General features: G+C 43.9%; 1 protein-coding gene across 2 annotated transcripts; it reads right to left on the bottom strand.

The window, feature by feature from the left end:
- Positions 1-35: 35 nt before the first annotated feature.
- Positions 36-4,706, bottom strand: LOC127302683 (protein FAR1-RELATED SEQUENCE 5-like). 2 transcript variants are annotated; one of them, XM_051333226.2, is made up of 8 exons: positions 4,370-4,706; positions 4,039-4,269; positions 2,730-2,994; positions 1,873-2,563; positions 1,322-1,779; positions 920-1,207; positions 701-821; positions 293-552 (listed from the first exon to the last, which is right to left on the bottom strand). In XM_051333226.2, the coding sequence occupies exons 4-8, from the start codon at positions 2,510-2,512 to the stop codon at positions 434-436; spliced, it is 1,626 nt and encodes a 541-aa protein (XP_051189186.1). In that variant the 5' UTR covers positions 2,513-2,563; positions 2,730-2,994; positions 4,039-4,269; positions 4,370-4,706; the 3' UTR covers positions 293-433. The 2 variants fall into 2 exon arrangements, with proteins under 2 accessions (XP_051189185.1, XP_051189186.1); XM_051333225.2 differs by having other exon boundaries at positions 36-821.
- Between the last annotated feature and the right edge of the window lie 11,882 nt (positions 4,707-16,588).

The raw sequence follows: 16,588 nt of genomic DNA, 5'->3' as shown, positions 1-16,588 counted from the left end.
CCAGGGTGTCTGCACCCATCCAAAACCAAGCGCCAGAGAGAACCAAAGTTTGACAAGTCGACAGACAACATACAGTTCAGTACTTAAACAAGGAACAGCCAAATTCAGGAACAATTCATGCACAGCACAAATCTTGTGATACACATACAGACACATGCTAGGTTTCCACCACGCCTGACCCGCAAATCGAACACTCAAAGCTCTAGTGGCTTCACGCAGGTGCTCTTGCGATGCCCAGCCACCCCACAGATACTGCATCTACCATACTTCCTGGGGAGCTTTGGCTCATCACCCCTGTCCGGGCAAGTTGTTCTTTTGTGACCGGGCCGCTTGTAGATGCTGCAAAACCTTGTTCTCTTGCTACATCCCTCGTACGGTGCCCTGTCACGACTGCTGGTTGGCCTCCCAGCTTTCTGCTTCTTACTCGGTGCTGTCATCCCAGCCATAAGATGCTCAGAGACTGAAACACTTCCCTCAACTGAACATTCGTCTCCCTTCCTCTTGCCGTCTTTTCCGCTGACAGTGGGCCTGTCTTCCAACCCAAGTCCATCCCTAGTCTCCTCAAAAGGAGCCATAACAGTTAGTATTTCCTTGAACATACCGGATAACTTCTCATAAGCTGTGGCGCTTGTATCACCAAGCCTAACCAGCTCCATTGCCTGTATGTACAGAGTTGAATGCCGCTTCGTGAAATTTTTACCTGCGGCGTGGTCACGCTGGTAGTGCCGCAGATGCTCCGGCAGCACATCCCTTGCGTCCCTGGTCCATCTCTTCATGACATGTTTGATGGGTATCTCTGTTATTCCAACATAGTCCATCACCTGCACGAATTTTCCAATTAAGATTTTTCAGAACCACACACCAGTTGTGTAAAACAGAAACTATAACATTTATTCTTTTGTGTCCGACAACCGCTTGCCTTCAAAGCATGCCCACAAAGCATTCCCATGTGCGCGAACATCCCACACTCGCAGTCGAATTCCGCCCCATCATCCAGCATCTTCACGACAAATACAACCCTGCTCCACTTCTCCCGCCGGGCCGCGTCTGTGTGAGTTGTTCTGTACAACTTGTTTTTTTCCACCTCCTCTACCCTGTACGCACATGCTTCAAATATCATCTTCCCAAATTGCTCAAACATTGACATTGTATATATTTTACTGGCATGTCTCTCGATTGTGAAGTTGTATCGCACAACCGCCCCACTCTGCAACCAAAACAAACAAAAAAAAATGTTCGGAACCACCACCATACAGAATAACACCTCTATAGATGAAATGACAGGACACCACTTCACACGCAAGGAAAAAAAAGTACTTACAACTTTTGTTCGCTTCTCCTGGTAGTTCTCATCTGATTCTCGGTCATATAGCAGACGCATGTACTGCCGCACAAACATGTGCATGGAACACCCCTTGGGTATATACTTCTTCAGCATACTGTTCGCACTCTCACTCCTTTGAGTACTAGTCATCTTTGCACAGAAAATACCCTTAAAATAAGGCTTGGCCCATTTCTGTCGCACCTCATACAACTGTGTCATGTATGCATGCTCTCTAAGGTGGTACTTCTCAAGTAACACATCCCATGCATCCTCAAACTCATCTATCGTCAACATGTGATTTACCACTTTGTTGAATTCAGCTCGAAAAGCATGCCGCCTAGTGAATAACGGACCAAGCGACTCCTTCGCTTTCTTCAGCACATGCCACTTGCACCAACGGTGCGCTGTGCCCGGCAAGACTTTCTGTATGGCTACCTCCATCGCGCGGCATTGATCTGAAAAGAAACAAAAAAAATTGTTCCATAATTTTAGTCACCTGCGAACAAAATGGGAGGCATCATAACACAACGGGAAAAAAAGGAACTAACCTGTCAGTATTGTTTTCGGTGCAACACCTCCCATCATGCGGACAAACTCTGAGAACACCCATTCAAAACTAGCTGCTTGCTCATCTCTCACCATAACACCGGCTAGGATAATGCTCTGGAAATGATTGTTGACCCCAACGAACAAACCGAATGGCATGTCATACAAGTTGGTCTTGTAGGTCGTGTCAAAGGTAACGACGTCCCCAAAATACTTGTAATTCAGTCGGCCAGAACCCGTTGTCCACATCAAGTTCTTGATCCTGGTGTCAGAGTCAGCTTGAACTCTGAAAACAAAATCTGGGTCCTTTGCACCTATCTGGTCGAAGACTTCAATTGTTTTCCTGACATCGTCATCTGCCTCCTCCCTGCTTATTTGGCCACACAAATTTCGCAAAGACCTCTTCGTGAACGGTAGGTTGTCCACACTTCCAAAAAAACTCCCGATTATGCTGTACACCTTACCAAGGTTAATGTTGTTGTCCCTAAGCTGTCTCACCAGGTCCTTGGTGAACATGTCGATGTGCCTGTGTGATGGCCAGAAAGCGGTCTCACCACACGTCTCTGTCAGCACATGGTTGTGAGTCACCCTATGCTCAGTAATGTACCAACCATTGTCGGTAGATCTCAGGAGCCGAATCATAGCAGGACATTCACATCAGCAAGATCTCGTATTTTCACCAGTAGGCTTCCCCTAAGTCAACAAAAAAAAATAGGCTGTTAGCCATCAATCTAGGTGGTAGCCGCTAGTCCACGACTTTTATAACAAAAAATACTCAGTATAGCAGTCTGCGTAGACATGTCATTTTTCACACCCCACCCCCCGCCCCCCCACCCGAGTGTTTAGTGAACAAACTCACCGAGCAGCCACAGACAATCTCCTGCATGCATTTTGTCTTCTGTGAATTTAACCGGCTCTTTCCATATCTTATACCGAAGCCATGTTCCCATGAATATAGATTATAGAAATCGTATGCCTCACTTATAGAGTCAAACGTTGTACCGAGGCACGGATCTATGACCTCGTCTCCTAGTTTCTCCGCAAAACACCTGACTGATTTTTCCAGCGCACTCTGTCGGGCCGCGCAATGTGTTCTATCTGGAGGTGCGCGCCCGACACGGACCCTGCAAGAAAAACAACATAATTGTTTAATTTGCCACCCCGATTTTTTTCATACCAAAACAAATGTCCAAAAAAAAACATTCATATCTACTTTCTTTACTGCTACTATTTACATAACCGGAGCAGCTACTGGCAGAGAAACATGTAAAGAGAACACGACTACCAAAATCATCTTTATGACCAAATTTTGGTAAAAACACATGGTGTACCTAACCCATGCATTGTGTCACATACTTTTCCATGCATCGTACCTAAAAAAAAATGTGACAGCAGCCAAACATAAAAGGTAGCTACGTTGCTCACCACGATTCAGTCACAATACCTGAACACACCGATTCAAAAAGTTTCCATATATGCCTATGTTCAGGATCGTCAACTAACCGCATTTCTCCAAAAATTGTTCCGATTCTCTGAATATCGATTTTCACAAACACACCACAATCTGAGAGGCAATGTCCATTCATCTGATAAGAACAGCTAGTTAATGACTACCCACTTCAGCACACACAATCTTCAGATCGGGGGTAACGCCACTTAAAACATATGAAAACAATTTTTGCTATGCACCTATACAATTCGAGCGAGAGCATCTACTTTAAGAAAGCCAGCTGCATCCATATTTGCTGAGCAAAACCAATTGGGGACAAGTGAGACAGATGGGGGCTAATTATCTCTTTCGCTCACCCAAACCGTCCATACAAACCTATGTTCAGGATTTTCAACTACCCGCATTCCCCCTAAATATACAAGACACCCACAGTTGTTACAATTCTCTAAAAAACATTGACCACCTAGACTCCACAAACACACCACAAACTGAGAGGCAATGTGCATTCACCTGATAGAACAGCTAGTGCATGATCACAACTTCAGCACAAACAATGTTCAGGTCGGCAAACCCGTATCAGTAAGCTTATGAAAGAGAATTTTGGTATGCAGCTATCTAATTCATGCGACAGGGTCTACTCTTAAAGCCAGCTACATTATTATCGCGGAGCAAAAACTAGCACAATTTTGGGACAAATGAAACCATGGGGGCTAATTACCTCTTCGTCCACCCAGCCGACTGGGGATTGTCCAGACCCGTTGACTGCGCAGAGTCCGGGCAGTCCGCGCCTCCCATGGGGCTTGCCACGTCGCCCACACTAGCCCCATCCATCAGTTCCTCCAGCATCGACGCACCGGCGGCCGCGGGGCCAGCGTTGCTGCTGGCAGAGTCGCCCCCGTGCAAGCTCACGACTGCTGCGTCAGCTGTGCACGCTGCATATATTGGTAAACTGCGGGTATAATTGTTCAAACCCTTATTTGTTAGTGCTGAATTAGGTAAGTATGCACTCAATCTCTGCAACCAGAAAATGGGGGACAAAAACTCCATACCTGCTGACTGGATCCAGTGGGAAATCCATTCACACAGGTCGACCTCACTCCCCTTGACTAGGAATAGAATCGACCGTCGTATTGTTGAGTTCTCGGCGCCCACTAGAAGGAGGGAACAAAGGTCAGGCGATGCGCCAGTGGGGGGAGGGGAGGGATGCGCTCGCCGCCGCAACACAAATAAGTTCGCCGCACGGAGATGATGCCGCGGGATGTGCCCCACGGAGCTGGCCGTCGACGCAGAACCACACACCCCCGCAGATGATTCAGAATCGGCCCGCCGCCGCTGGCGAAGAAGAAACAGGGGAAGAAGATGGGGCCAGGCTATTCTCGAACGTTACGGAGACATCTCTACATTAACCCTCCACCAGTTACCTGGACCATGGTCCTCCACGTATGGATCGTCATGTACCAGTGGTACACTTCAAACAACAGCCCAAACGACCGTCTCCGTACTGGACGCGCCACTGCATTAACTCACCATCGTATTTCGCCATTACAGGCATTTCCCCGCACACCATATTGTCAGACGAGGCCCACACAGTACGCATCTACACGCACGGAACAGCGGTCCAGATAACGGGTTCATCTGCACCCGAGTTCCAAAACGCCCCTCCCGATTAAAAGGAAACATGATGAAATAAGTAAAGCAAATGCAAGTAACTAATTTTTTTGTGTTTTTAATATAGAGTATGCAAACAAGATGGTAAATAAAGTAAAGCTAGCAACTAATTTGTTTGTGTTTTGATATAATGCAGCAAACAAGAAAGTAAATAAAATAAAGCAAGACAAAAACAAAGTAAAGAGATTGGATTGTGGAGACTCCCCATGCAGCGTGTCTTGATCTCCCCGGCAACGGCGCCAGAAAAAGAGTTGCTGGCTTGTAGTTGACGTGGGAGTTAGAGATCTTTGTGGTGTAACTTTTCTTCAGATCCCCGGCAACGGCACCAGAAAAAGAGCTTGATACGCGTACAGCACGCGTCCGTTGGGAACCCCAAGAGGAAGGTGTGATGCGTACTGATGGCGTGTAACTCACACGTTCGTTGGGAACCCCAAGAGGAAGGTATGATGCGCACAGCAGCAAGTTTTCCCTCAGAAAGAAACCAAGGTTTATCGAACCAGGAGGAGCCAAGAAGCATGTTGAAGGTTGATGGCGGCGGGATGTAGTGCGGCACAACACCAGGGATTCCGGCGCCAACGTGGAACCTGCACAACACAACCAAAGTACTTTGCCCCAACGAAACAGTGAGGTTGTCAATCTCACCGGCTTGCTGTAACAAAGGATTAACCGTATTGTGTGGAAGATGATTGTTTGCAGAAAACAGTAGAACAAGTATTGCAGTAGATTGTATTTCAGTAAAGAGAATTGGACCGGGGTCCACAGTTCACTAGAGGTGTCTCTCCCATAAGATAAACAACATGTTGGGTGAACAAATTACAGTTGGGCAATTGACAAATAAAGAGGGCATGACCATGCACATACATATCATGATGAGTATAGTGAGATTTAATTGGGCATTACGACAAAGTACATAGACCGCCATCCAACTGCATCTATGCCTAAAAAGTCCACCTTCAGGTTATCATCCGAACCCCCTCCAGTATTAAGTTGCAAAGCAACAGACAATTGCATTAAGTATGGTGCGTAATGTAATCAACAACTACATCCTTAGACATAGCATCAATGTTTTATCCCTAGTGGCAACAGCACAACACAACCTTAGAACTTTCATCACTTGTCCCCGGTGTCAATGCGGGCATGAACCCACTATCGAGCATAAATACTCCCTCTTGGAGTTACAAGCATCTACTTGGCCAGAGCATCTACTAGTAACGGAGAGCATGCAAGATCATAAACAACACATAGATATAACTTTGATAATCAACATAACAAGTATTCTCTATTCATCGGATCCCAACAAACGCAACATATAGAATTACGGATAGATGATCTTGATCATGTTAGGCAGCTCACAAGATCCGACAATGATAGCACAATGGGGAGAAGACAACCATCTAGCTACTGCTATGGACCCATAGTCCAGGGGTAGACTACTCACACATCACTCCGGAGGCAACCATGGCGGCGTAGAGTCCTCCGGGAGATGATTCCCCTCTCCGGCAGGGTGCCGGAGGCAATCTCCTGGATCCCCCGAGATGGGATCGGCGTTGGCGGCGTCTCTGGAAGGTTTTCCGTATCGTGGCTCTCGGTACTGGGGGTTTCGTCACGGAGGCTTTAAGTAGGCGGAAGGGCAAGTCAGGAGGGGGCACAGGGGCCCCACACCATAGGCCGGCGCGGCCAGGGGGTGGGCCGCGCCGCCCTAGGGTTTGGGCACCCTGTGGCCCCACTTCGTTTCGTCTTCGGACTTCTGGAAGCTTCGTGGAAAAATAGGCCCCTGGGCGTTGATTTCGTCCAATTCCGAGAATATTTCGTTACTAGGATTTCTGAAACCAAAAACAGCAGAAACAAGAATCGGCACTTCGGCATCTTGTTAATAGGTTAGTTCCGAGAAAATGCACGAATATGACATAAAGTGTGCATAAAACATGTAGATAACATCAATAATGTGGCATGGAACATAAGAAATTATCGATACGTCAGAGACGTATCAGCATCCCCAAGCTTAGTTCTGCTCGTCCCGAGCAGGTAAAATGATAACACAGATAATTTCTGGAGTGACATGCCATCATAATCTTGATCATACTATTTGTAAAGCATATGTAGTGAATGCAGCGATCAAAACAATGTATATGACATGAGTAAACAAGTGAATCATATAGCAAAGACTTTTCATGAATAGCACTTCAAGACAAGCATCAATAAAGTCTTGCATAAGAGTTAACTCATAAAGCAATAATTCAAAGTAAAAGCATTGAAGCAACACAAAAGAAGATTAAGTTTCAGCGGTTGCTTTCAACTTGTAACATGTATATCTCATGGATATTGTCAACATAGAGTAATATAATAAGTGCAATAAGCAAATATGTAGGAATCAATGCACAGTTCACACAAGTGTTTGCTTCTTGAGGTGGAGAGAAATAGGTGAACTGACTCAACATTGAAAGTAAAAGAATGGTCCTCCATAGAGGAAAAGCATCGATTGCTATATTTGTGCTAGAGCTTTGATTTTGAAAACATGAAACAATTTTGTCAACGGTAGTAATAAAGCATATGTATCATGTAAATTATATCTTATAAGTTGCAAGCCTCATGCATAGTGTACTAATAGTGCCCGCACCTTGTCCTAATTAGCTTGGACTACCGGATCATCACAATGCACATGTTTCGACCAAGTGTCACAAAGGGGTACCTCTATGCCGCCTGTACAAAGGTCTAAGGAGAAAGCTCGCATTGGATTTCTCGCTATTGATTATTCTTCAACTTAGACATCCATACCGGGACAACATAGACAACAGATAATGGACTCCTCTTTTATGCATAAGCATGTAACAACAATTAATAATTTTCTCATTTGAGATTGAGGATATATGTCCAAAACTGAAACTTCCACCATGGATCATGGCTTTAGTTAGCGGCCCAATGTTCTTCTCTAACAATATGCATGCTTAACCATAAGGTGGTAGATCGCTCTTACTTCAGACAAGACGGACATGCATAGCAACTCACATGAAATTCAACAATGAGTAGTTGATGGCGTCCCCTAGTGAACATGGTTATCGCACAACAAGCAACTTAATAAGAGATAAAGTGCATAATTACATATTCAATACCACAATAGTTTTTAAGCTATTTGTCCCATGAGCTATATATTGCAAAGGTGAATGATGGAATTTTAAAGGTAGCACTCAAGCAATTTACTTTGGAATGGCGGAAAATACCATGTAGTAGGTAGGTATGGTGGACACAAATGGCATAGTGATTGGCTCAAGTATTTTGGATGCATGAGAAGTATTCCCTCTCGATACAAGGTTTAGGCTAGCAAGGCTTATTTGAAACAAACACAAGGATGAACCGGTGCAGCAAAACTCACATAAAAGACATATTGAAAACATTATAAGACTCTACACCGTCTTCCTTGTTGTTCAAACTCAATACTAGAAATTATCTAGACCTTAGAGAAACCAAATATGCAAACCAAATTTTAGCATGCTCTATGTATTTCTTCATTAATGGGTGCAAAGCATATGATGCAAGAGCTTAATCATGAGCACAACAATTGCCAAGTATCACATTACCCAAGACATTTATAGCAATTACTACATGTATCATTTTCCAATTCCAACCATATAACAATTTAACGAAGGAGAAACTTCGCCATGAATACTATGAGTAGAAACTAAGGACATACTTGTCCATATGCTACAGCGGAGCGTGTCTCTCTCCCATAAGGTGAATGCTAGGATCCATTTTATTCAAACAAAACAAAAAACAAAAACAAACCGACGCTCCAAGAAAAAGCACATAAGATGTGATGGAATAAAAATATAGTTTCAGGGGAGGAACCTGATAATGTTGTCGATGAAGAAGGGGATGCCTTGGGCATCCCCAAGCTTAGACGCTTGAGTCTTCTTAATATATGCAGGGGTGAACCACCGGGGCATCCCCAAGCTTAGAGCTTTCACTCTCCTTGATCATGTTGCATCATACTCCTCTCTTGATCCTTGAAAACTTCCTCCACACCAAACTCGAAACAACTCATTAGAGGGTTAGTGCACAATAAAAATTAACATATTCAGAGGTGACACAATTATTCTTAACACTTCTGGACATTGCATAATGCTACTGGACATTAGTGGATCAAAGAAATTCATCCAACATAGCAAAAGAGGCAATGCGAAATAAAAGGCAGAATCTGTCAAAACAGAACAGTTCGTATTGACGAATTTTAAAATGGCACCAGACTTGCTCAAATGAAAATGCTCAAATTTAATGAAAGTTGCGTACATATCTGAGGATCATGCACGTAAATTGGCTTAATTTTCTGAGCTACCTACAGGGAGGTGGACCCATATTCGTGACAGCAAAGAAATCTGGAACTGCGCAGTAATCCAAATCTAGTACTTACTTTTCTATCAACGGCTTTACTTGGCACAACAAAACACTAAACTAAGATAAGGAGAGGTTGCTACAGTAGTAAACAACTTCCAAGACACAAAATAAAAACAAAGTACTGTAGGTAAAAACATGGGTTGTCTCCCATAAGCGCTTTTCTTTAACGCCTTTCAGCTAGGCGTAGAAAGTGTGTATCAAGTATTATCAAAGGACGAAGTGTAAACATCATAATTTGTTCTCATAATAGAATCAAAAGGTAACTTCATTCTCTTTCTAGGGAAGTGTTCCATACCTTTCTTGAGAGGAAATTGATATTTTATATTACCTTCCTTCATATCAATGATAGCACCAACAGTTCGAAGAAAAGGTCTTCCCAATATAATGGGACAAGATGCATTGCATTCAATATCCAAGACAACAAAATCAACGGGGACAAGGTTATTGTTAACGGTAATGCGAACATTATCAACTTTACCCAAAGGTTTCTTTGTAGAATGATCAGCAAGATTAACATCTAAATAACAATTTTTCAGCGGTGGCAAGTCAAGCATATCATAAATTTTCTTAGGCATAACAGAAATACTTGCACCAAGATCACATAAAGCATTACAATCAAAATCTTTAACCTTCATCTTAATGATGGGCTCCCAACCATCCTCTAGCTTTTTAGGAATAGAGGCTTCGCGCTCTAGTTTCTCTTCTCTAGCTTTTATGAGAGCATTTGTAATATGATGCGTGAAAGCCAAATTTATAGCACTAGCATTAGGACTTTTAGCAAGTTTTTGCGAGAACTTTATAACTTCAGAGATGTGGCAATCATCAAAATTCAAACCATTATAATCTAAAGCAATGGGATCATCATCCCCAATGTTGGAAAAAATTTCAGCAGCTTTATCACAGGCAGTTTCAGCAGTTTTAGCAGTTTCAGGCAGTTTCTCGCGCTTTGCATTAGAAGTGGAAACATTGCTAACACCAATTCTTTTATTATTATTAGTAGGAGGTGCAGCAACATGTGTAGAATTAGCATTACTAGTGGTGGTAATAGTCCAAACTTTAGCAACATTCTTCTCTTTAGCTAGTTTTTCATTTTCTTCTCTATCCCACCTAGCACGCAGTTCAGCCATTAATCTTATATTCTCATTAATTCTAACTTGAATGGCATTTGCTGTAGTAACAATTTTATTATGATGATTTTCATTAGGCAAAACTTTTGATTTCAAAAGATCAACATCAATGACAAGACTATCGACTTTAGAAGCAAGTATATCAATTTTCCCAAGCTTTTCTTCAACAGATTTGTTAAAAGCAGTTTGCGTACTAATAAATTCTTTAAGCATGGCTTCAAGTCCAGGGGGTGCACTCCTATTATTGTTGTAAGAATTCCCATAAGAATTACCATAGCCGTTGCCATTATTATAAAGATATGGCCTATAGTTGTTACTAGAATTGTTCCGGTAAGCATTGTTGTTGAAATTATTATTTTTAATGAAGTTTACATCAACATGTTCTTCTTGTGCAACCAATGAAGCTAATGGAACATTATTAGGATCAATATTAGTCCTATCATTCACAAGCATAGACATAATAGCATCAATCTTATCACTCAAGGAAGAGGTTTCTTAAATGAATTTACCTTCTTACCTTGTGGAGTTCTTTCCGTGTGCCATTCAGAGTAGTTGATCATCATATTATCAAGAAGCTTTGTTGCTTCACCAAGAGTGATGGACATAAAGGTACCTCCAGCAGCTGAATCCAATAAATTCCGTGAAGAAAAAATTAGTCCTGCATAGAAGGTTTGGATGATCATCCAAGTAGTCAGTCCATGGGTTGGGCAATTTTTAACCAGAGACTTCATTCTTTCCCAAGCTTGAGCAACATGTTCAGTATCTAATTGTTTAAAATTCATTATGCTACTCCTCAAAGATATAATTTTAGCAGGGGGATAATATCTACCAATAAAAGCATCCTTGCATTTAGTCCATGAATCAATACTATTCTTAGGCAGAGATAGCAACCAATCTTTAGCTCTTCCTCTTAATGAGAAAGGGAACAATTTTAGTTTAATAATGTCACCATCTACATCTTTATATTTTTGCATTTCACATAGTTCAACAAAATTATTAAGATGGGCAGCAGCATCATCAGAACTAACACCAGAAAATTGCTCTCGCATAACAAGATTCAGTAAAGCAGGTTTAATTTCAAAGAATTCTGCTGTAGTAGCAGGTGGAGCAATAGGTGTGCATAAGAAATCATTATTATTTGTGGTTGTGAAGTCACACAACTTAGTATTTTCAGGGTTGGCCATTTTAGCAACAGTAAATAAAGCAAACTAGATAAAGTAAATGCAAGTAACTAATTTTTTTGTGTTTTTGATATAGCAAACAAGATAACAAATAAAGTAAAACTAGCAACTAATTTTTTTGTATTTTGATTTAGTGCAGCAAACAAGGTAGTAAATAAAACTAAGCAAGACAAAAACAAAGTAAAGAGATTGAGAAGTGGAGACTCCCCTTGCAGCGTGTCTTGATCTCCCGACAACGGCGCCGGAAAAAGAGCTTGATGGCGTGTAACTCACACGTTCGTTGGGAACCCCAAGAGGAAGGTATGATGCGCACAGCAGCAAGTTTTCCCTCGAGAAAGAAACCAAGGTTTATCGAACCAGGAGGAGCCAAGAAGCACGTTGAAGGTTGATGGCGGCGGGATGTAGTGCGGCGCAACACCAGGGATTCCGGCGCCAACGTGGAACCTGCACAACACAACCAAAGTACTTTGCCCCAACGAAACAGTGAGGTTGTCAATCTCACCGGCTTGCTGTAACAAAGGATTAACTGTATTGTGTGGAAGATGATTGTTTGCAGAAAACAGTAGAACAAGTATTGCAGTAGATTGTATTTCAGTAAAGAGAATTGAACCGGGGTCCACAGTTCACTAGAGGTGTCTCTCCCATAAGATAAACAACATGTTGGGTGAACAAATTACAGTTGGGCAATTGACAAATAAAGAGGGCATGACCATGCACATACATATCATGATGAGTATAGTGAGATTTAATTGGGCATTACGACAAAGTACATAGACCGCCATCCAATGCATCTATGCCTAAAAAGTCCACCTTCGGGTTATCATCCGAACCCCCTCCAGGTATTAAGTTGCAAAGCAACAGACAATTGCATTAAGTATGGTGCGTAATGTAATCAACAACTACATCCTTAGACATAGCATCAATGTTTTATCCCTAGTGGCAACAGCACAACACAACCTTAGAACTTTCATCCTTTGTCCCGGTGTCAATGCAGGCATGAACCCACTATCGAGCATAAATACTCCCTCTTGGAGTTACAAGCATCTACTTGGCCAGAGCATCTACTAGTAACGGAGAGCATGCAAGATCATAAACAACACAAAGATATAACTTTGATAATCAACATAACAAGTATTCTCTATTCATCGGATCCCAACAAACACAACATATAGAATTACAGATAGATGATCTTGATCATGTTAGGCAGCTCACAAGATCCGACAATGATAGCACAATGGGGAGAAGACAACCATCTAGCTACTGCTATGGACCCATAGTCCAGGGGTAGACTACTCACACATCACTCCGGAGGCGACCATGGCGGCGTAGAGTCCTCCGGGAGATGATTCCCCTCTCGGCGAGTGCGGAGGCGATCTCTGGATCCCCGAGATGGGATCGGCGTTGGCGGCATCTCGGAAGGTTTTCCGTATCGTGGCTCTCGTGCGGGGTTTCGTCACGGAGGCTTTAAGTAGGCGGAAGGGCAAGTCAGGAGGGGGCACAGGGGCCCCACACCATAGGCCGGCGCGGCCAGGGGGTGGGCCGCGCCGCCCTAGGGTTTGGGCACCCTGTGGCCCCACTTCGTTTCGTCTTCGGACTTCTGGAAGCTTCGTGGAAAAATAGGCCCCTGGGCGTTGATTTCGTCCAATTCCGAGAATATTTCGTTACTAGGATTTCTGAAACCAAAAACAGCAGAAAACAGCAACTGGCACTTCGGCATCTTGTTAATAGGTTAGTTCCAGAAAATGCACGAATATGACATAAAGTGTGCATAAAACATGTAGATAACATCAATAATGTGGCATGGAACATAAGAAATTATCAATACGTCGGAGACGTATCACGTACAGCGGCAAGTTTTCCCTCAGTAAGAAACCAATGTTTATCGAACCAGTAGGAGCCAAGAAGCACGTCGAAGGTTGATGGCGGCGGAGTATAGTGCGGCGCAACACCAGGGATTCCGGCGCCAACGTGGAACCTGCACAACACAACCAAAGTACTTTGCCCCAACGAAACAGTGAGGTTGTCAATCTCACCGGCTTGCTTTAACAAAGGATTAGGTGTATAGTGTGGATGATGATTGTTTGCAGAAAACAGTAGAACACGTATTGCAGTAGATTGTATTCGATGTAAAAGAATGGACTGGGGTCCACAGTTCACTAGAGGTGTCTCTCCGATAAGAATAAGCATGTTGGGTGAACAAATTACAGTTGGGCAATTGACAAATAGAGAGGGCATGATCATGCACATACATGATATGATGAGTATAGTGAGATTTAATTGGGCATTACGATAAAGTACATAGACCGCTATCCAGCATGCATCTATGCCTAAAAAGTCCACCTTCAGGTTATCATCCGAACCCCTTCCAGTATTAAGTTGCAAACAACAGACAATTGCATTAAGTATGGTGCGTAATGTAATCAACAACTACATCCTTAGACATAGCATCGATGTTTTATCCCTAGTGGCAACATCACATCCACAACCTTAGAACTTTCTGTCATCCTTGTCCAGATTTAATGGAGGCATGAACCCACTATCGAGCATAAATACTCCCTCTTGGAGTTAAGAGTAAAAACTTGGCCAGAGCCTCTACTAATAACGGAGAGCATGCAAGATCATAAACAACACATAGATATAAATTGATAATCAACATAACATAGTATTCTCTATCCATCGGATCCCAACAAACACAACATGTAGCATTACAGATAGATGATCTTGATCATGTTAGGCAGCTCACTAGACCCGACAATGAAGCATAATTAGGAGAAGACGACCATCTAGCTACTGCTATGGACCCATATTCCAGGGGTGAACTACTCACTCATCACTCCGGAGGCGACCATTGCGGTGAAGAGTCCTCCGGGAGATGATTCCCCTCTCCGACAGGGTGCCGGAGGCGATCTCCTGAATCCCCCGAGATGGGATTGGCGGCGGCGGCGTCTCTGGAAGGTTTTCCGTATCGTGGCTCTCGGTACTGGGGGTTTCGCGACGAAGACTATATGTAGGCGGAAGGGCAGGTCAGGGGGCCGCACGGGGGCCCCACTCACTAGGGCCGCGCGGGCCCCCCTTGGGCCGCGCCGCCCTACTGTGGCGGCGCCCCGTGGCCCCACTTCGTCTCCTCTTCGGTCTTCTGGAAGCTTCGTGGCAAAATAGGCCCCTGGGCGTTGATTTCGTCCAATTCCGAGAATATTTCCTTACTAGGATTTCTGAAACCAAAAATAGCAGAAAACAGCAACTGGCTCTTCGCCATCTCGTTAATAGGTTAGTGCCGGAAAATACATAAATATGACATAAAGTATGCATAAAACATGTAGGTATCATCAATAATGTGGCATGGAACATAAGAAATTATCGATACGTCGGAGACGTATCAATGAACTGTCTATTGTCCATGTTTTATCTGTCAGCTTGTGTTTGATAGACTACCGCAATTTTAATGAGTGTTCCCAATGCATAAGATCATTTGGAAAATTTTAAATTGGAATATTATGGGTCTTAATGATCCAGCTAAATGGACGCTAATTTTGATAAAATTCGTGAGAGTGGTTGTCATGTAATTTGTCTGCAAGAATCTAAAAGGGAACATGTGGACATCACCTTCCTCAGGCAATTTTGTCCAAATTTTTTTGATTCTTTTTCATATATATGTTCCCTCTGTTGGCCGTTAAGGAGGAATCATAACAGTGTGGGATAGTTCTGTCTTCTCTGGAGCTGAAGTTTTCCAAATATGTGTGCCGTTTCAGTAGAATTTCATGCCACAAAATCTGATGACTATTGGACCTTGACCAATATTTATGCAACTTGTACTGATAATGAGTAGTGATACGTCTCCGACGTATCGATAATTTCTTATGTTCCATGCCACATTATTGATGTTATCTACATGTTTTATGCACACTTTATGTCATATTCGTGCATTTTCTGGAACTAACCTATTAACAAGATGCCGAAGTGCCAGTTCCTGTTTTCTGCTGTTTTTGGTTTCAGAAATCCTAGTAACGAAATATTCTCGGAATCGGACGAAATCAACGCCAAAGATCTTAGAATCCCCGGAAGCATCCAGAACACACCAGAGAGGTCAGAGGGGGGCCACAGGCCCACCAAACTACAGGCTGGCGCGGCCAGAGGGGGGGCCGCGCCGCCCTATAGTTTGGCCCCCCTGTCAGCCCTCCTGCGCCGCCTCTTCGCCTATATAAAGCCCCTGGATCAGAAACCCTGAGGCGTTCGGCGAAACCCACAGAAACCTTCCAGAGCCGCCGCCATCGCAAAGCCAAGATCTGGGGGACAGGAGTCTCTGTTCCGGCACGCTGCCGGAATGGGGAAGTGCCCCCGGAAGGCTTCTCCATCATCTCCACCGCCATCTTCATCACCGCTGCTGCTCCCATGAGGAGGGAGTAGTTCTCCATCGAGGCTCGGGGCTGTACCGGTAGCTATGTGGTTAATCTCTCTCCATGTACTTCAATACAATGATCTCATGAGCTGCTTTACATGATTGAGATTCATATGAGTTTTGTATCACTACTATCTATGTGCTACTCTAGCAAAGTTATTAAAGTAGTTCTATTCCTCCTGCACTGTCGGGGGGAAGACCCCGGATAGGGCAATGGACGCGGAGCAGCCGGCTGGCCACTGGCCGGCTCGCGGCAAAGGCCGGCTGAGGAGCAGCCGGCTGGCGCCGTGGCCGGCTGGTCCGGAAGCCGGCTGGCTCTAGGTCCTAGTCGGCCTGGCTACGGCCGCCAATGCTGTGGCTGGGCCGGCTTCTACAAGCCATATCCGACTGGGGTTTGTACCTCAGACCGACTCGAGGCTGGCGAGTCTTGCACTGGAAGGAACCGGGTTGGTGATCCGGGTTCCTAAAGTCCACGCTGACTCCATCTTCCGTAAAGCGCGGGGCACT

The sequence above is a fragment of the Lolium perenne genome, chromosome 5 (assembly GCF_019359855.2).
Source record: "Lolium perenne isolate Kyuss_39 chromosome 5, Kyuss_2.0, whole genome shotgun sequence".
Classification (NCBI taxonomy): Eukaryota; Viridiplantae; Streptophyta; class Magnoliopsida; order Poales; family Poaceae; genus Lolium; species Lolium perenne.
This window is presented reverse-complemented; position numbering and strand designations above follow the sequence as displayed.

What these genes read in the sequence shown, in the direction of transcription:
- LOC127302683 (XM_051333225.2), bottom strand. Translation starts at nt 2,512, where the DNA reads ATGATTCGGCTCCTGAGATCTACCGACAATGGTTGGTACATTACTGAG. An exon ending in AGGAGAAGCGAACAAAAGTT is followed by an intron (nt 1,208 to 1,321) that starts GTAAGTACTTTT and finishes TTTTGGTTGCAG; the next exon opens with AGTGGGGCGGTTGTGCGATA. An exon ending in TTTGTGGGCATGCTTTGAAG is followed by an intron (nt 822 to 919) that starts GCAAGCGGTTGT and finishes AAATTCGTGCAG; the next exon opens with GTGATGGACTATGTTGGAAT.